At 44.5% G+C, this 20,726-nt stretch overlaps 1 protein-coding gene across 1 annotated transcript in view; it reads right to left on the reverse strand.

Annotated features, from left to right (window-relative positions):
* LOC129697508 (dynein axonemal heavy chain 8-like) overlaps positions 1-20,726 on the reverse strand; it is a 641,267-nt gene that overhangs the window by 317,112 nt on the left and 303,429 nt on the right. Inside the window, 3 exon segments of the mRNA XM_055636144.1 lie at positions 2,737-2,863; positions 9,354-9,547; positions 18,871-19,006. Coding sequence (XP_055492119.1) covers positions 2,737-2,863; positions 9,354-9,547; positions 18,871-19,006 — 457 coding nt within the window.

The raw sequence follows: 20,726 nt of genomic DNA on the forward strand, positions 1-20,726 counted from the left end.
AGAAAATAGAAAACTATTAACATGTTTAATTCTTGTGTTGTTTATTTAATATAAAAGCAACAAATATCGTAGTTTAAAATTGTACTGGCTATACTCCATTGATTACACAAGAATCACATTCTCCTGTGAATTCCAGCATTAAGCTGGAAAGTGTGCAGTGAAGATTTATGAGAACATTGCCAGGAGTTGAGGGCTTGAAATCGGGCTTTATTCCTTGGACCTCAGGAGGCTTTTACCGAGGCAGGAGAATCAAGAACTAGAAGACATAGATTTAAGGTGAGAGGGGAAAGATTTAATAGGAACCGGAGGTGAAACATTTTCATTCTGGAGTGTTGGTTATATGGAATGAGCAGGTATAGGAGGTAATTGAGGCTAGTACAATAACAACATTTAAAAGACTTGTAAGGTTACATTTATAAGAACGAACAAATGGATGAGTTTGGCTGAAGGACCTGTTTCCATGCTGTATGACTAACCTGTCAGATTTTCAGGGTCAGAAGCATGATCAGGATTGATGTTGTGCTTTCAGATCACGTAAAAGAAATTCCACCTGAATTCAGGTGGCTTTTGTTGGCTTGGATCAGTTGATAGACCCAACTTCTGGGGACCAATATTTGGTTTTAACCCAATTGGGGCAAAACTGTTTTTGGAATAAGAGGAAGATAGACAATCAAAATTACTTAAATGGTCACTTGCTGTATAGTTTCGGTTCATTTATTTCAGAAAAGATACACTGGCAATGGAGGCAGTCTAAAAGATAAAGCATGCTGAAACTCAAAATACTGGAAATCTAAAACAAACGCTTAAAATGCTGAAATATGGATAAGGGCATGGCAGGTCCACAAGTTAACGGTCAATTTAGTTAAAGGTTTGAATTAGGGCAAAGCCAACTTCGATGGTATTATATAGGTGTTTGCAAAAGTTCTTTGCGGGCAAAGAGACCTCTGAAAAGTGGGATGCTTATAAATGTGTGATAGTGAGAGTTCAAAGTATACGTGTTCTTGTTGAAGTGAAGGACAAAGCAGAGAGGAAAAATGAACTCTGGATGATGAGAGAAACTGAGGCTATGGACAGGAAAGAAGATGGAGGCATGGGTTAGGAAAAGGCAGTTGGGATTAAGTATATCCCCGGAGGAGTACAGGGGATTGAGAAGCTCTGGCAGGTAAGATTAAGGAGAATACAAAGCGATTTCATATATATTCAGGGTAGCGGGTAACTAGAGGGAGAATAGGGCCCCTCAAAAACCAAAGTATCTGTGTGTGGAGCCTGAGGAAATGGGCAAAGTCCTCAATGACTATTTCTACTCTGCTTTTACAGTAGAGAAAGACATGATGAGCAAGAACATTAATGGTGATGGCTTGAGGACGGTCCGAATAACAATCTAAGTAGGTGCTGGTTGTCCTTAGACATATTAGATATATCTCCCAGACCTACTCAGATATATTCAAGGACACTAACGGAAGCAAGAAAATAAATAGCAGGAGCCCTGGCTGAGATGCAGAAATTACGACGAGGTGCCGGAAGACTTGAGGGAGGTTAATGTTGTGCCTCTACTTAAGAAGGGCTGCAAAGTGAAACCTGGGAACTACAGACCAGTAAGTAGGGGTAGGAGAATCAAGAACTAGAGAGCATAGATTAAAGGTGAGAGGGGAAATATTTAAAAGGAACATGATAGGCACCCCTTTGACACAGAAGGTGGTGGGTATATGGAACAATCTGCCGGAGAAAGTAATTGAGACAAAAACATTTAAAAAGGCATTTGGTTGCCTTTCAGTTGTTTATACGTTTTCTTTTTTTCTGTTCATCCCATCTCGTCAATTCTGGGAACATACTTGAAAAGTTAACATTATCTTGTTGATTGTATATTTTTTTCCTTGAGAAATTAATTCTATTAAACTGACAAGCTACCTGATTTCCATACCAGGAAAACTAGTAGCTGAAATTCACAACCAGAATGAGGTTACATGAGAAGGACGTGCCAATAAATGAAAGGATGGCTGAAAGCTTCCTTGAGGCTTGGGAGTGAATGTCCCAACTCTTTATGGCTGTGATCTGTGAATGACTGGTTCCTGCCCTCTTTTCACTCCTAGGATTTCAGAAATCCCACCTGCAGAAATTTAATTTAATTCCAATTATAATTAAACTTTATAATAGTGTCCCATCATGACAAGACACTTACAACCTGGCACAATGAAAACGTCAATGGGTAAAATGTTTGGGACATGTTCCCCATATTTATTCCTCTTGTTGGAATTTAATATCTTTCCATTACTCATTCTGAAACATAATTAATGTCCTCCGATGTGGTGTAGGTTTTCTTGACCAGGTTTTGAGGATATTCCTTGTTATAAAGTGTGCCTGTGCCACATTGCAAACTTCTTGAGCTACGTGGCTCAAAACCTGGACATTTCAGTTACATGCATTCAGTCACATAATTCTTGAATTTTCACATACTACTGTACTTCTGCACAACCTGTTCGTATATATATGTTATGTACTTATTGACTTTACAAAGCTTACTTACTTTTAATAATGGCTTCATAACCTACAATACTAAATTATGATTGCAAGATAAATACATATTTTTTAAAGCAAAAAGGTAGAAAAGGAGAAATATGGCCTGGGCCATGTCCTTTCTCTCCTTTAATATGTACATATGGAAATGATAAGATTTAAGTACATTTTGAATTAATGAAGAATATTAGTACTTAACGTATATGTTGCTTTAACTCTCACCTGTATTCAGTTCAATAAAATCTACCGCAATGGTGGAGCTGATTTCCTCAATTTCTTGCTGAATAGTAGCATAGTGCTCAATTTTAGCCCGTAGTTCATACAGACTGGGATTACTGTCCATAAATACCTATGTAGATGAGAAAAAAATAATTTAGTGAAAATCACAACACAATTTTAGCTATTTTATCTGAATAAATATGTACTTTGTTGATGACCAATGCTAAAAGACATTTCATCACGCTATATCATAAAATGTTCTTCTATGTAATTAATCAAAATTGTTTTAATTTCACTTAATATACAAATCATTGAAAATGCAAATCAAATTTCCTCCAACACCTCGGAACACCAAGACCTACTGGATCTCCCCTTCCCATTCCTATACTGGCCTCTCTGACCTAGGCCTCTAACATTGCCAGAGTGAATCCACGTGCAAATTGGAGTAACAACACCTCATATTTCGCTTGGATAGCACACAACCCAAAGGTATTGAATTCTCCAATTTTAGGTAACCTCCGACAAACTAATTTCCCCTTTCTCCCCACAAACCCTCCTCCCCCCCCCCTCATTCCTCCCCATGCACACCGAGATTCACACCTATTTCTCCCCTCTGCACCCCCTCCTGCTACTTTCCTCTCTCCTGCTTCGCAATTCACAACTCTTCAACCCAGTCTCACACTCTGCCTTTATCTCCGGCTTTGTTCCGACCATCTGCCTATTATTCCCCCCCCCCCCCCCCCCCCCCCCCCCACTCCTCACATGCGTCCACCCGTAACCGGCTATGCTTTGTCCTGCTTCTCCCCTCTTCTAGCTTTCTTCTCTAGCCCCCGCCCCTCCCCCGCCTACAATCAGTCTGAAGAAGAATCTCGACCTAAAATGTCACCTATCTATGTTCTCTGGAAATGCTACTTGACCTACTAAGTTACTCCAGCACTTTGTGTATTTGCCAGCATCTGTAGTTCCATGTTTCTAACAGTTTTAATTTGAATTATTAGATCTTTTAGTAGAAATTTATAGAAATTTTAGTCAGCTTCACAAAAGTAACTATACTATTAGTGCCAGATGGTAGTATAAATCAGTATATACACTGAGTGTGAGCTGGGTAACTTATGGCAAATGACTCCCCACATCCTGAACCTCCTTTTGAAAAAGGCACATCAGAAGAGTGAGGAAATCTTGATGCGAGTGAATGACACAGCCAATGTATTTAGCATGTGCTGAGTGAATAGCTATATTAAGCCTTTCTTTCTCAGTATTTCTCAATTTCTTCAAAATTTGTGAGCATGGCAGGGAGCTTTGCTTGGAGATGTTGCTGGATGCTCGAGGCTTTAGAGCAATGTGACATTGAGTTTCTTTTCCATTGATTGTATCTGCCATCGATTCCTGAGTGAGCTGTACATTCATGATAGATCTGGTGAAATAAAGGTCCTTTAATTAATTAAAAAAATTAATTCCTTGCACGGTCTTTGTAATTTGGCCCTTTTTTTTAATCACATATTCGAAAAATGACATAATCAAGGAAATACATTAGGAATTGTGGGAAGAACTAAACTGTTCTTCCATTTTGTCCATGAATAGGGGCAGCATTTCATACTGTGGGGGTCAAAGAAAGAGCGTTCACGTCGTGGCCCTGTTTCCACCAACCTTTACACCACCAAGCACAAGCGCAAGACAGACACCATTGTGCAGATGTCGAGAAGTGAGTTCAGCTCTGGCTGAACAACTTCTAATCTTGTGTGTGGACTCGATAAGAAGAAGACTTCATACTGTGGGTACTGAACTCTAGCTCTTCATAGTTTCCCATCGGTGCTGGGCTAAACATGTCTGGTCACATTGACTCACAAAATCGACAATTTGAACAGCTGCGTGCCTTTTTTATTAGTGATCAGGCTACCTAACTAGAGGAAAGAACAGAATACTGGATCATAATAGTTAACCAAGAAAATAACTGTGTGCACCCCAATCCATATCTATCTATCTCTATTACTAAAGGTCTACAAAAAACGCTGCCACTTACTGCTGTGATTTTTGGCCATCGTACTCAGAGTCCCCCTCCGCTGTGCAGGACAAGAGGATTTTTCTCATCGATGAAAAATATAAGAGTTATTAGTGTTTAAAAAATGTCGAGATTCTCTCTCCTGTCAATCACTGTCTGCCCCTTCCAAAGGGACTATAAAACCCGGAAGTGTGGAGTGCCTCAGTCAGTCGCTGCAAGATGGGGGAGTGAGAGGGTCATGTCTCTCAGTCTGAGCTGTGAATAACACTGAACACATGTCAACTAAACTGTGAGTGGTTTTACTGACCTGTCAAGGGCCCTTAATGTGGTTTGAAAATATAGTTTGGAAATGCTAAAGCTGTGTTGCCTTTGGTTTGGAAATGCTAAAGCTGTGTTGCCTTTGGTTTAGAAATGCTAAAGCTGTGTTGCCTTTGGTTTGGAAATGCTAACGCTGTGTTCCCTTTGGTTTGGAAATGCTGAAGCTGTGTTGCCTAATTAAAGTTGCCTTGCCTAATTAAAGTTGCCTTGCTATATAATTAAAACTCTAATCTTGATCACTTCCTGTTTGCGCTTTATATTGATTGTAGAAAAAACACTACCATGTACGGCTGTGATTTTTGGCCATCTTACTCAGAGACCCTCTCCGTAAATCTGTAAACTTTATCACTCTCCTTTTACACATATGCCCTTTAGTGCATGACAGTTCCAAGATAGGAAAAAAGCTCTGATGATCCATGCAACTAGTCAATGAAGGCTAGTCAGAATTTTTCAAGAATTGGCTGTGTACTGGAATCAGCAAAAGCTCTTAGCCCCAGTGACATCTCTGCTACGAACTGTAAAATAATGGTGCAGAATGAGCTCTTCCTCAAGGCAAACTGTCGAAGTACTACTACATATTGGATGTTTATCTTACATGTGGAAAACTGCTCAAATCTAAGTCACGCACAAAAAGCCAGCCAAATCCAGAGTTACATTCAATCATCAGACAAATATTGGAAGAGGTCTTCTCCAGTACAATCTACACATTCCCCAATAACTTGCTTATCTTTGCGTTGTTTGGTTTTGCCATAATTGATCAGATGCATACTTCATTGTTGCCTTCATACATGTGGATGAAAGAAAAAATCCCAACTGAGGAAATAGTGGCTTTCCATTAAAGAGATAGACTATAGAATGCATAATGCACCAAGATCAGATACCTTTTGGTAGCATTTAATATGCTGTTGAGGAACATATTGTGCAAGGAATTTTCAAGCCAGAGTGTGAGGGAGAATTTACTGGCAAGTTGCAAATTGTGGACCACTTTTATCATTTATTTTGCAGAAAACTATTAAAAATTCAAAGGAAATATATGTTTATTCCAAAGAGGAAGACAAGACTTTTAGCAAGCAAGCAGGTAAATAGAGTTGATGCCAAGATTAGCTTGATTTTAGTGAATGATAGATCCAGCTCAAGGGCATATGCCTTACTTTTGCTTCTATTTCTCACTATCACCTCATGACCACCTATCTTAATGTTATTAGTTATCAGAGAAATCAACATTTGAGTGCATTCTCAACAATGATGCAGCTTATAATATAACAAAGCTGAATTAATTTACAATCACATTTAGCCAGAAATGCAGAGTGATTGGACCATCAAAGCTTGAGCTACTTTATCAGTGTATAATATTTATGGAGCCACCTTTCAGTATGCCATGTTAGCTTCAATGCTGAGGATACAGTGAACTGTGAAACTGATATCCTTCTCCTGCATGCTTTTGGTGAGTGTCAGATACACACTTTCCTAACTCCTTGCCATTTTCTGGCATTTCTGTAGAAATGTATTCTGTGCATTTTTGGTAACATTTTGGAACAAAAAGGGCACAGTATCTGAAAAATTATCTCTTAGCATTAAATTGACTATTGCACAAGTAAAATTGGTATTTTTTGTTTTAACATTGTAATCACTCTTTGCATAAAAACCTTTAAATTTATCTCTCACCCCTTAAACCTATGCCCTGTGGCATTTGACATTTCCATTCTGGGGAAAAAGACTATCTACCCTGTGTATGCCTTTCATGATTTTATTGTGGTATTGGTTTATTATTATTATCATACGCATTGCTATACAGTGAGAAAATTTGTTACAGTGAGTCAATTTAGCAAGTTTGGTCTATATGATGGACTGGGCTACATATAGAACTCTCAATTTCTTACATTCTTTGGCAGTTCAAGACCAAGCCATGATGCAAATCAACAGTACGCTTCCTATGATGTATTTGTCGACATTTACAAGAGTCATTGGAGTCATGCCGCATTTCCTCAGGGAGGAGAAGAGGGGGGGGGGGATGAGAAGAAAGGAGGGATGAGAAGAGAGGGGGGGTGAGAGGAGAAGGGGGGGCGTAGACGGGGGGGGAGAGAGAGGGGGGGGAAGAGGGGGGGGGAGAGGGGGGGGGGGAAGGGGGGGGGGGGGGGGGGGGGGGGGGGGGGGGGGGGGGGGGGGGGGGGGGGGAGGGGGGGGGGGGGGGGGGGGGGGGGGGGGGGGGGAAGGGGGGGGGGGGGGGGGGAAGGGGGGGGGGGGGAAGGGGAGGGGGGGGGGGGGGGGGGGGGGGGAAGAGAGGGGGGGGAAGAGAGGGGGGGAAGAAGAGGGGGGGGGAAGAGAAGGGGGGGGGGGGAAGAGGGGGGGGGGGGGGGGGGGGTGGGGGGCCCCGAAAGGGGGGGGGGGGGAGAGAGGGGGGGGGGGGGAGAGGGGGGGGGGAGAGAGGGAGAGGGGGGGGGGAGAGGGGGGGGGGGAAGAGGGGGGGGGGGGAGAGAGGGGGGGGGGGGGGGGGAAAATTGGGAGGGGGGGAGGAAGAAGGGAGGGGGGGAGGGGGGGGGGGGGGGGAAGAGGAGGGGGGGGGAAGAGAGGGGGGGGGAAGAGAGGGGGGGGGGAAGAGAGGGGGGGGGAGGGCGGAGGGGGGGAGGAGGGGGGGGGGGGGAGAAGGGAGGGGGGGAGAGGGGAGAGGGAGGGGAGAGAGAGAGGGGGGGGGGAGGGGGGGAGAGGAGAAGGGGGGAGGATCGAGGGGGGGGGGAGAGAGGGGGGGGAGGGAGAGAGGGGGGGAGGAGGAGAGTGGGAGGGGGGAGTGGGGGGGGGAGAGAGGAGAGAGAGGGGGAGGGAGAGAGGGGGGAGAGAAGGGGGGAGAGAAGGGGGGGGAAGAGAAGGGGGGGAGAAGAGAAGGGGGAGAAGGTGGGGAGAGGAAGAAGGGGGGGAGAAGAGAGGGGGGGAGAGAAGAAGGGGGGGGGAGAGAAGGGGGGGGAGAGAAGGGGGGGGAGAGAAGGTGGGGGAGGAGAGAAGGGGGGGGGAGAGGGGGGGGAGAGAAGGGGGGGAGAGAAGGGGGGGGGAGAGAAGGGAGGGGGGGGGGAGAGAAAAGGGGGGGGGAGACCAAAGGATGAGGCCACGAGTGGTAACCACTAGGCGGGAACTCCTCTCAACCATGAAGGAGACTTACCAGAGACCGCCTACGACCATGTGTCGACAATGCTGCGTGCTTGTGGCGAGCGCAGACTCTCCTACACTCGCCAATAAGCTCGCCATAGTGGGACAGGCCCTTAAGAATATCTGCCGTGTCTCCAATGCCTCTTACCAATTTGCAATATGCACTGCAGAAAGAGTCCTATCCTGATGCATTACAACTTAGTTTGGCAATTGTTCTGCCCAAGACTGCAAATAATTACAGAGAACCGTGGATGCAGCCCAGTCAATCACACCTAGCAGCGACTTGATCTACACTTGGGAAAGCAGCCAATATAATCAAGGACCACATATCCTGATCATTTCCTCGTGTTCACTCTCTCGTCAGGCAGAGGATCATCATCAGTGGTCACTCGAAACAAGTATAACTGTCTTCTCATGGAGGACGCATGTGCGTTACTTTGTTTAACGAGGGGAGACTGGCACAGACAGCCACCACAGGATCCAGTGGCATGGAATTCAAGACGACCGGGGACCCTTTTGTGCTGCAGCCGTTGCGAAGAGTCAGCCATCATCCTCCACATGTTCCCCTGTTGAGGTCTTGGTTGGGTTTCTCTTTGTCGGAGAGCTCCCCCTCGACCTTACCACCGAGGAGTGGCCCTACCAGGAGCTTGGCACCAGACGGTACCTTGAATTTAATACACAGAATTGTGAAGTATTGCATTTTGAGAAGTCTAACATGGGCAGGACCTACACAGCGAGTGGGGTCTGGGCAGTTTATAGAGCAGGGGCATCTAGGAGTTCAGGTACATAGTTCCTTGAAGGTGGCGTCAAACTGTGTTACTCTATGACTGTGACTTTAGTCACAATTTCCTCATCCACCTTGGTGCGACCCTTGTACTCTTTTTCATCTGCACTTTGTCTGCAGCTGTTACACTATATTCTGCACTCAGTTTATTTTTCTCGTAGCTCTACTTGTTGAACATGTGAATGGTTTGATTTGTACTTGTGTATCAGAAGATTTGCCTAGATGGTAGGTAAAAAAAGTGTTTAACTGTATCTTGATACCTGTGGCAATAATAAACCAATGTTAATAATTAACCAATACCAAGTTGTGGGATCTGATGTAAGACAAGTGTTCTGAGAAGGGAATATTTAAGATGTGAAATGGTGGAAAATGTTATAATACCTTAACTGTCGTACTTCTGTCTTCTAACCACAGCATTTTGAATTTTTGAAAACTTTCTAGTGCTTGAGCAATATCACCCTTCAGAGAGCTAACTGAACCAGACAGAGTTACGATTAATTTGGCTACGTCTTTGTGTTCTGCCACGTTGTGATAAAAATTCTTCAGCTTTTTCACATTTTTGGATTCATTCAAATCTGAAGGGGGAAAAAAGGCATATTTACAAAATTAAAGCCATAAAATACATTCCCCATTTATATATGATAGACAAAAAAGCCGGAGAAACTCAGCGGGCGAGGCAGCATCTATGGAGCGAAAGAATAGGCGACGTTTCGGGTCGCGATTTATGGTAATCATAGGATAAAGAACAAAACTTGTATTTTAGAGTTTCTGCTCTCTGCAGGTTTTCTCAAAGAATCTTAATCAACACAAAATGCCATTGTGCCAAAAAGTGATGCGAGTTCAGAACTGACGGTTCTCTGGCTTCTGATGCTTCCTCTGAAGATCAGGAAGTAAGCAAGGAGTGAAATGGCTGATGTGGTTGTTATACATTTTCAGAACTTTTTCTGTTTTGCTTCATTGTTCCATTTCATTTGAAGATAGTGAACGAGAGACTGAAAAGGAGAAAATGCAAGCCTTTAGAGAGCTCGGAAAAATGTTGAAAAGCAGGACCTCCAGGGTTGTTATCTCCGGTTTGCTTCCAGTTCCCCGTGCTGGCGAGAGCAGGAACAGGGAGATACGGGACCTGAACGTGTGGCTGAGGAACTGGTGCACGGGGCAGGGATTTAGATTCTTAGATCACTGGGATCTGTTTTGGGGTAAGGGGGAACTGTACAAAAGGGACGGATTGCATCTTAATAGGTGTGGGACCAGCATTCTGGCAGGCAGGTTTGCCACTGCTACACGGGTGGCTTTAAACTGAATAAGGGGGGTGGGGTGTTGAATGGGATAGTGGAGGATGCAGTTAAAGGGAAAGGGTTTCTTAAATGTGTGAGCGTAGAGCCCGAGGGGTGTAAAATGAGGGTAGGAGAAATAGGTAGCAAGGTGAAAAGTAAAAGTGGCAGGCAGACAAAACCAGGGCAAAAATCAAAAAGGGCCACTTTTCAACATAATTGTATAAGGGGTAAGAGTGTTGTAAAAACAAGCCTGAAGGCTATGTGTCTCAATGCAAGGAGCATTCGTAATAAGGTGGATGAGTTGAATGTGCAGATAGCTATTAATGACTATGATATAGTTGGGATCACGGAGACATGGCTCCAGGGTGACCAAGGCTGGGAGCTGAACATCCAGGGATATTCAATATTCAGGAGGGATAGACAGAAACGAAAAGGAGGTGGGGTAGCGTTACTGATTAGAGAGGGGATTAATGCAATGGAAAGGAAGGACATTAGTTTGGAGGATGTGGAATCGGTATGGGTAGAGTTGCGAAACACTAAGGGGCAGAAAATGCTGGTGGGTGTTGTGTACAGGCCACCTAACAGTAGTAGTGAAGTTGGAGATGGTATCAAACAGGAAATTAGAAATGCGTGCGACAAAGGCAAAACAGTTATAATGGGTGACTTCAATCTACATATAGATTGGGTGAATCAAATTGGCAGGGGTGCTGAGGAAGAGGATTTCTTGGAATGTATGCGGGATAGTTATCTAAATCAACATGTAGAGGAACCAACTGTAGAGCAGGCTATTTTAGACTGGGTATTGAGTAATGAGGAAGTTAGTTAGCAATCTTGACGTACGTGCCCCCTTGGGCAAGAGTGACCATAATATGGTTGAGTTTTTCATTAGGATGGAGAGTGACATTGTTAATTCAGAAACAATGGTTCTGAACTTAAAGAAAGGTAACTTTGAGGGTATGAGACGTGAATTGGCCAAGATTGACTGGCAATTAATTCTAAAAGGGTTGACGGTGGATATGCAATGGAAGACATTTAAAGACTGCATGGATGAACTACAAAAATGGTTCATACCAGTTTGGCAAAAGAATAAATCAGGGAAGGTAGTACATCCATGGATAACAAGTGAAATCAGGGATAGTATCAAAGCGAAGGATGATGCGTACAAATTAGCCAGAAAAAGCAGCATACCGGAGGACTGGGAGAAATTCAAAGACCAGCAGAGGAGGACAAAGAGCTTAATTAGGAAAGGGAAAATAGATTATGAAAGAAAACTGGCAGGGAACATAAAAACTGACTGCAAAAGTTTTTATAGATATGTGAAAAGAAAGAGATTAGTTAAAACAAATGTAGGTCCCTTGCAGTCAGAAACAGGTGAATTGATCATGGGGAACAAGGATATGGCGGACCAATTGAATAACTACTTTGGTTCCGTCTTCACTAAGGAAGACATAAATAATTTGCCGGAAATAGCAGGGGACCGCGGGTCAAAGGAGTTGGAGGAATTGAGTGAAATCCAGGTTAGCCGGGAAGTGGTGTTGGGTAAATTGAATGGATTAAAGGTCGATAAATCCCCAGGGCCAGATAGGCTGCATCCCAGAGTACTTAAGGAAGTAGCTCCAGAAATAGTGGATGCATTAGTAATAATCTTTCAAAACTCTTTAGATTCTGGAGTAGTTCCTGAAGATTGGTGGGTAGCAAACGTAACCCCACTTTTTAAGAAGGGAGGGAGAGAGAAAATGGGGAATTACAGACCAGTTAGTCTAACATCGGTAGTGGGGAAACTGCTAGAGTCAGTTATTAAAGATGGGATAGCAGCACATTTGGAAAGTGGTGAAATCATTGGACAAAGTCAGCATAGATTTACGAAAGGTAAATCATGTCTGACGAATCTTATAGAATTTTTCGAGGATGTAACTAGTAGCGTGGATAGGGGAGAACCAGTGGATGTGGTGTATCTGGACTTCCAGAAGGCTTTCGACAAGGTCCCACATAAGAGATTAGTATACAAACTTAAAGCACAAGGCATTGGGGGTTCAGTATAATGTGGATAGAGAACTGGCTGGCAAACAGGAAGCAAAGAGTAGGAGTAAACGGGTCCTTTTCACAATGGCAGGCAGTGACTAGTGGGTACCGCAAGGCTCAGTGCTGGGACCCCAGCTATTTACAATATATATTAATGATCTGGATGAGGGAATTGAAGGCAATATCTCCAAGTTTGCGGATGACACTAAGCTGGGGGGCAGTGTTAGCTGTGAGGAGGATGCTAGGAGACTGCAAGGTGACTTGGATAGGCTGGGTGACTGGGCAAATGTTTGGCAGATGCAGTATAATGTGGATAAATGTGAGGTTATCCATTTTGGTGGCAAAAACGGGAAAGCAGACTATTATCTAAATGGTGGCCGATTGGAAAAGGGGGAGATGCAGCGAGACCTGGGTGTCATGGTACACCAATCATTGAAGGTAGGCATGCAGGTGCAGCAGGCAGTAAAGAAAGCGAATGGTATGTTAGCTTTCATTGCAAAAGGAATTGAGTATAGGAGCAGGGAGGTTCTACTGCAGTTGTACAGGGTCTTGGTGAGACCACACCTGGAGTATTGCGTACAGTTTTGGTCTCCAAATCTGAGGAAGGACATTATTGCCATAGAGGGAGTGCAGAGACGGTTCACCAGACTGATTCCTGGGATGTCAGGACTGTCTTATGAAGAAAGACTGGATAGACTTGGTTTATACTCTCTAGAATTTAGGAGATTGAGAGGGGATCTTATAGAAACTTACAAAATTCTTAAGGGGTTGGACAGGCTAGATGCAGGAAGATTGTTCCCGATGTTAGGGGAAGTCCAGGACAAGGGGTCACAGCTTAAGGATAAGGGGGAAATCCTTTAAAAGCGAGATGAGAAGAACTTTTTTCACACAGAGAGTGGTGAGTCTCTGGAACTCTCTGCCACAGAGGGTAGTTGAGGCCAGTTCATTGGCTATATTTAAGAGGGAGTTAGATGTGGCCCTTGTGGCTAAGGGGATCAGGGGGTATGGAGAGAAGGCAGGTACGGGATACTGAGTTGGATGATCAGCCATGATCATATTGAATGGCGGTGCAGGCTCGAAGGGCCGAATGGCCACTCCTGCACCTAATTTCTATGTTTCTATGTTAACTTAACTTGTGTCGTCGAATAAATGTCAGAAACTATTATAAAATGCATGTATATGGAAAAACTCAAGGTAAGCAGACAAAGTCAACATGGTTTTGTGAAAGGGAAAGCTGAGATTAAGTGAAGTTGGATGGAAGGCAGATGAAATGCTCTGAATGCTAACCATTCTCTCAGACTATCAACATTGTAAAGCAGTTGGATCTGCTGAAAAAATGAGAAAATATGGAAAAACTTTCACTTAGATCTTTTATAGATGACATCGCCAAGTTAGTTAGAAGAGTGTTTATTTTAGTACTACATGTTACAAAGTAAAATTAACCTTAAATAATTAGTGTTCAATTCAAACACAAATACTCATATTAATGTGGCAGTTTGAAGTCATTATTTGTGTGATGACAATTTCCATCTGTACTCTCAATCCTATAGCAAGGTTGCAAATTGCAAAGCAAGAGGAAGGAATATAGGTGGAAAGGGGAGGGGATGTGGTCCAGGCCAGCCGCAGGGAAGAAAGGAGGGGAGAAAACAGGAGGGGATGAGAAGGTGGGGGAGGGGTGGTGTTTGGTAAGTTACCTAAAATTGGAGAATTCAATATTCATAGGGTTGGATTGTAAGCTACCCAAGTAGAATATGAGGTGCTGTTCCTCCAGTTTGTGTGTGGCCTCACTCTAGTAATGGAGGAGACCTAGGGCAGAAAGGTCAGTCGTGCAATGGGAAGAGGAGTTAAAATGGTTATCAACCAGGAGATCCAGTAGGCCTTGATGACCGAGTGGAAGTGTTCAGCGAAATGGTCACCGAGTCTATGCTTGGTCTCACAGAGGGCACATCAGGAACATCAGATGCAGTACATGAAGTTAGAAGAGGTGCATGTGAACCGTTCTCTCACCTGGAAGAAATGCTTGGGGCCCTGGACGGATGTGAGGGAGAAGGTCATAGTGCCATCGTCTTAGCGCGGAAACAGGCACTTCAGTCCAACTTGTCCACACTGGCCAACATGTCCCAGCTACCCTAGTCTCACCTGCTCACGCTTGGCCCATATTGCTCTAAACCTACCCGATCCATATACAATGTCTAATTGTTTCTTAAATATTGCAATAGTCCCTGCCTCAACTATCTCCTTTGTGAGCTTGTTCCATACGCCCACCACCCTTTGTGTGAAAGAATTACCCCTCAGATTCCTATTGAATCTTTTCCCCTTGACCTTAAACCTATGTCTTCTGGTCCTCGATTCACCTACTCTGGGTAATAGTCTCTGTGCATCCACTGGATCTATTCCTCTCATGATTCTATACACCTCTATAAGATCACCCTCATTGTCCTGCGCTCCAAGGAATAGTCTCACCCTACTCAACCTCTTCCAATAGCTCAGACACTCGAGTCGTAGCAACAACCTCGTAAATCATCTCTGCATCCTTCCCAGCTTGGCAACATCTTTCCTACAACAAGGTGCCCAAAACTGAACTCTAAATCCAGCTTCACCAATATCTTATACAACTGCAACATGACCTCCCAACTTTTACACTCGATGCTCTGATTGATGAAGGCCAATGTGCTGAAAGCCTTTTTTTAAATCGCCCTATCTACCTGTGATGCCACTTTCAATGAACTATGTACCTGCACTCCTAGATCCCTCTGCTCAACAACACTCCCCAGAGCCCTACCGTTCACTGTGTAGGTTCTGTCCATGTTAGTGCTCCCTGCAAAATCTCACATTTTTCTGCATTAAACGAGGAGTTACAGCAGTCTCTGTGAAGGTGGAAAGGTGGGATGAAAAAATGTGATTGGTGGTTGGATCACGTTGGAGGTGACGGAAATATCAGAGAATTATGTGTTAGATGCAGAGGCCAGGGGGCTTAAAGATGAGGACCAGGGGATTCTATCCTTGTTCCGTCTGGGGGAGGGAGAGTGAGGGCAGAATAGGACTCAGAGGATTCACGGGTGAGAGATCATGGACGACAGCAGGGGGGAAAACACATTTACAAAATGGGGTTTCTCCACTGTCCCTGTGCCCCACCTGGACTTGTACCCATTTCTCCACACTTCCCCCTACATTCCTACCTCTGGCTTTACAATTCGCAAATCTTCTATCCTTATCTCACACCTTTAGTCTTTTCATCACTGGCATTTGTCCATCTTCCTATCTAAAACCTGTGTGCACCTAAACCTGTATCCACCTATCACATTCCAGTCTTTGTCCTAACCTCCTCTTCCAGGTTTCTTCACCCCCCCCCCACCACCACCACAAACAAGCTGAAGAATGCTTCCAACCGTAAACATCACCTTCTCCAGCGATGCTACCTGACCTGCTGAGTAACTGGCACGTTGTGCCCTTTAGTGGAAACCGCATCTACGGTTCCTTGTTTCTACACCAAAACTAGGCCATCTAAGGACAAAGCTTCTGGGGCAAAAAAACAAATTGCTGAAGGGACTCATAAAGTTGACCAGCATCTGAAGAGGGAAAGGGATTATCAGCGATTAGAGTCAAGACCCTATGTCAGGAGTGAGAATGAAGCGGAAAGGTAACTGATATAAATCTGATATAAATAACTGGAGAGGGGTGAAACAGGGGCTGATAGTCAATAAGTGGACTGAAGAGGGATGAAGGATGATGAGCAGATGGAGCCAGGTAGAAGGAGTGGGGGAGGGGGGAGTGCAGTTGAGAGACAGAGGCAGGTGGATGATGGGTGAAAGCAGACAAGGAGGGCAAACATGGAGGCAGATGGATCCAGGTGGAGGGTGGGAAGGGTAAAGGTGAAGGCAGGAGCTCATAAAGTAATAGCACACTGTCAAAGAGTCCTGATGGTTTTTCATCCATACTTACCCACCTTTCATCAGCTATGTTCTAGATAGTGGGGTGTATTGAAATAGTACGTAGATAAGTGAATGTGGCAGTCAGATGTTAAGTGAGTACTCAAGAGTTAATAATGGTTGAAGCTTCCATGATGTTGGCAACAAATCTATGTATAAATATGGTTTGGAAAATTGATTTGCCTCAGCAGCTATGGCCAAGGAGATGTTGAGTCATCAGAGAAAAGGCAATGTGGTACAAAGAGGATTTTGATGTATTCTTAATTCAACCAAGTGATGTGGGCTTTGTTATCTAGTCTAGCATTTAAAAGTCAAGAGTATTTAATTGGCAGATTTCCCAACAAACAAAATAAAATTCTTACTTTCAGTAGCTTAACAGGCCATTAATGCAATCCCCTTAATGCCCTTATCGGAATGATTTTGCATAGGTTGAGGAGTTTATCTTTTTAAACATATTTCTGATCAAAATAGACCCAGGTATTGTGGGGCTGGAAGTTTTAAGATTTATAATTAGCCAGGATTTTGCCATAAATGCCATGCGCCTTTTCATGCCTTTTTTGATGATTTCACCAGGATAATGCCTTTTTCACGATCGAGTGCCTAAATCAGCTTTTTTTTTGCCTTTTTGCAAAAAGATTCTGTTATTTTCTCTTGTTGTAACATGATTACAATGATGTTTTCTATGTTAACACGTTAATATTAATGTTATTATTAACGCGCTAACATAGAATAACTTACAAGAAAACTTCCACCACTGGGGTAAAACTGGGGACCACCGCCGGCCGTTCATTCGTTTGTGCCGCTACCCGCTGTTTCAGTTTTCTCCAAGATCTATTTAAGAAAGAAATCCAAATGCTGGAAAAATCAAAGGTAGACAAAAAATGCTGGAGAAACTCAGCGGGTGAGGCAGCATCTATGGAGAGAAGAAATAGGTGACGTTTCGGGTTGAGACCCTTCTTCAGACTGATGTGGGGGGGGGGGGCGGAAAAAGAAAGGAAATGGCAGAGACAGTAAGACTGGAAGAGAGCTGAGAAGGTTGGGGGGGGGGGGGGGAGGAGGGAGAAGACAAGGGCTATCTAAAATTAGAGAAATCAATGTTGATACCGCTGGAGTGTTGAGTAGCCAACGAAATACTCAAGCTTGTCTCCTCACTACATTTACTGCTGGCTCCGGTCGCAAATCTGAGTTTTCCAGTGATCTGTGCAAGGCATTCATTGATGCTGGAATTCCACTGTGGAAATTGGAAAACAAATCTCTCAGAATTTTTTTTTAGAGAAATGGACAGGGGAACATATACCAGCTTTTTTCCAGCAAATTTCTATCTTTATTTCTCGAGTTATTTATGAAAATGTTCACAAATCCGAAATAACTTTGAAATTTAGACCGGCTCTTTCGCTGATGAGGTCACAATGGATCTGCTTGCTGCCTTCTTGCTTGCGCTGCGAGTGTCTTGCTCGCACTGCGAGTGATGTCACCCCCCAACCTCTCCCCCCTACCACCCCCCCCCCCCCCCCCATTATTCATAAGACACTTGGGCATCTCTTTTCTCTGGGGCTTTCTCTCGGCTCCTCGGTCGCCTCCTCTCTCTCCCCCCCGGGCTCTCTTCCCCCAGGCTCTCTTCCTCCTGGGTTCTCTTCCCCCGGGCTCTCTTCCCCCACCTTTCCCCCCCCCTCTGCTCCCCCTCCCCCCCTCTCCCCCCACCTCTATCCCCTCCCTCCACTTCCCCTCTCCACCCATTCTCCCCCCCCCTCTCTCTCTTCCTCCCCTGGCATTCCACATCCTCCCCCTCTCTCCCCCTCTCCTCTCCCCCCTCTCCCCTGGCCTCTCTCTTCCTCCCCACTCACTCCCCCTTTCTTCCCCCATCACCCCTCTACCCCCCTCCATCTCCGCCCAACTCTGCCCCCTCTCTCTCCTCCCCTATCTCTCTCTCTCTCAGCCCCTCACATAGGTCTCTACCCCCCCCTCTCTCTCTCTGTATCTTCCCCCTCTCCATCTGCCCTCTCTCTCTCTACTCCCCTCCCTCTCCTCGCTCTTCCTCCCCACTCTCCCCCCCCTTTCCCCCTCTACTACCCCCTCCCTCTCTGCCCCTCTCTCTCTGCCTGCCTCTCTCTTTCTCCCCCCTCTCTCTCTCTCTCTCTCTCTCTCTGTCTCTACCCCCTCTCTCTCTGTCTCTGCCTCCTCTCCCTCTGCCCTCTCTCTCTACTCCACTACCTCTCCCTCGCTAGATGCGCCTGTGAGTTGGGAGCTATGCGTGAGTAGATAGGGCGGGGATGGGGTAAAAGGAGCGAATGAATAATATTAATATAATATCAATAATGTGTGTGAGTGTGGGGGGGGGGGGGGGTGGTAAGTATGTGTGTGACGCCGCATCCCCCCCCCCCCCCCCCACACAACCGCGCGTTCCATTTGGGTCTAGTTTACTATAAAAACTTAATATGGTTATTATTAATTCTGCTTTATAATTTGCATATTAATTATGCTGGTTTACATATCAGGAGACTAATGAATGAATGAAATATCAATACTTTATTCTAGTCAGCATTATACCCAATGGGGTCTAAATTTATTACTATTCTCTATTTTTCTTGCTTTAAACATATTATTAAGAGGTATGGTACCTGGAATAAAATAGTGTCAATACCCAAGGACTACTCATTTGCCAGCATGATTTACCTGTTCCACTCTGTGGTTCAGAATTATCTTGATTTTTTGACTGTCTCCAGTGTACCACTTGACGGCTAACATCTAAAATCAACTGTACTATTCGGTTGATAACATGCTGCATTTCGTCCAGATTTGGTTGCATAATCTATATTACAAAAATAAATATGAAATTATCAGAAAATAGTTTAGACAGTGCGAAAAGTGCAATGATTTATTTTCATAGAGACCAGCAGCATGGAAACAGGCTATCTGGCCCACCACATTCATGTCAACTAATAAGCGTGCATCCACATTAATTCCATTTTCCAGCACTTGCCCCATGTCAGTAGACAATAGGTGCATGAGGCCATTCGGCCTTTCGAGTCAGCACCACCTTTCAATGTGATCATGGCTGATCATCCACAATCAGTACCCCGTTCCTGCCTTCTCCCCATATCCCCCGACTCTGCTATCTTTAAGAGCTCTATCTAACTCTCTATTGAAAGCATCCAGAGAACCGGCCTCCACCGCCTTCTGAGGCAGAGAACTCCACAAACTCACAACTCTCTGTGTGAAAAAGCTTTTCCGCATTTGTGTTCTAAATGGCTTACCCCTTATTCTTAAACTGTGGCCCCTGGTTCAGAACTCCCCCAACACCGGGAACATGTTTCCTGCCTCTAGCGTATCCAAATCTTTAATAATCTTGTATGTTTCAAAAGGATATCCTCTCATCCTTCTAAATTCCAGAGTATACAAGCCCAGCTGCTCCATTCTATCAAAATATGACAGTCCCGCCATCCCGGGAATTAACCTGGTGAACCTACGCTGCACTCCCTCAATTGCAAGAATATTCTTCCTCAAATTTGGAGAACTGCACACAATACTCCAGGTATGGTCTCACTTGGGTCCTTTGCTCCTATACTGAACTCCTTTCATTATGAAGGCCCACATGCCATTCGCTTTCTTCACTGCCTGCTGTACCTGCATGCTTACTTTCAGTGACTGATGAACAAGGACCCCCAGATCCCATTGTAGTTGCCACTAAAATGGATAACCTCACATTTACCCACATTAAACTGCATCTGCCATGCATCTGCCCACTCAGTCAAATTGTCCAAGTCTCCCTGCATCCTCATAGCATCCTCTTCCCAGTTCACACTGCCACCCAGCTTTGTGTCATCTGCAAATTTGCTAATGTTACTTTTAACCCTTCATCTAGATCATTAATGTATATTGTAAATAGCTGCGGTCCCAGCACCAAGCCTTGCGGTACCCCACACGTCACTGCCTGCCATTCTGAAAGGGACCCATTAATCCCTACTCTTTGTTTCCTGTCTGCCAACCAGTTTTCTATCCATGTCAGCACCCCACCCCCAATACCATGTGCTCTAATTTTGCCCACCAATCTTCTATGTGGGACCTTATCAAATGCTTTCTACATCCACTGGCTATCCCCTGGCCATTTTCCTAGTTACATCCTCAAAAAAACCCAGAAGATTAGTCAAGCATGATTTCCCCTTTGTAAATCCATGCTGACTCGGACTGATCCTGCTACTGCTATCCAAATATGCCGCTATTTCACCTTTTATTATTGACTCCTGCATCTTCCCCACCACCGATGTCAGGCTAACTGGTCCATAATTCCCTGTTTTCTCCCTCCCCGTCTTAAAAAGTTGGATAACATTGGCTTCCCTCCAATCCACAGGAACTGATCCTGAATCTATAGAACATTGGAAAATGATCACCAATGCGTCCCCGATTTCCAGAGCCACCTCCTTAAGTACCCTGGGATGCAAACCATCAGGCCCTGGGGATTTATCAGTCTTCAGTCCCATCAGTCTACCTAACACCATCTCCTGCCTTATGTGCATTTCCTTCAGTTCCTC

The sequence above is a fragment of the Leucoraja erinacea genome, chromosome 5 (assembly GCF_028641065.1).
Source record: "Leucoraja erinacea ecotype New England chromosome 5, Leri_hhj_1, whole genome shotgun sequence".
Classification (NCBI taxonomy): Eukaryota; Metazoa; Chordata; class Chondrichthyes; order Rajiformes; family Rajidae; genus Leucoraja; species Leucoraja erinaceus.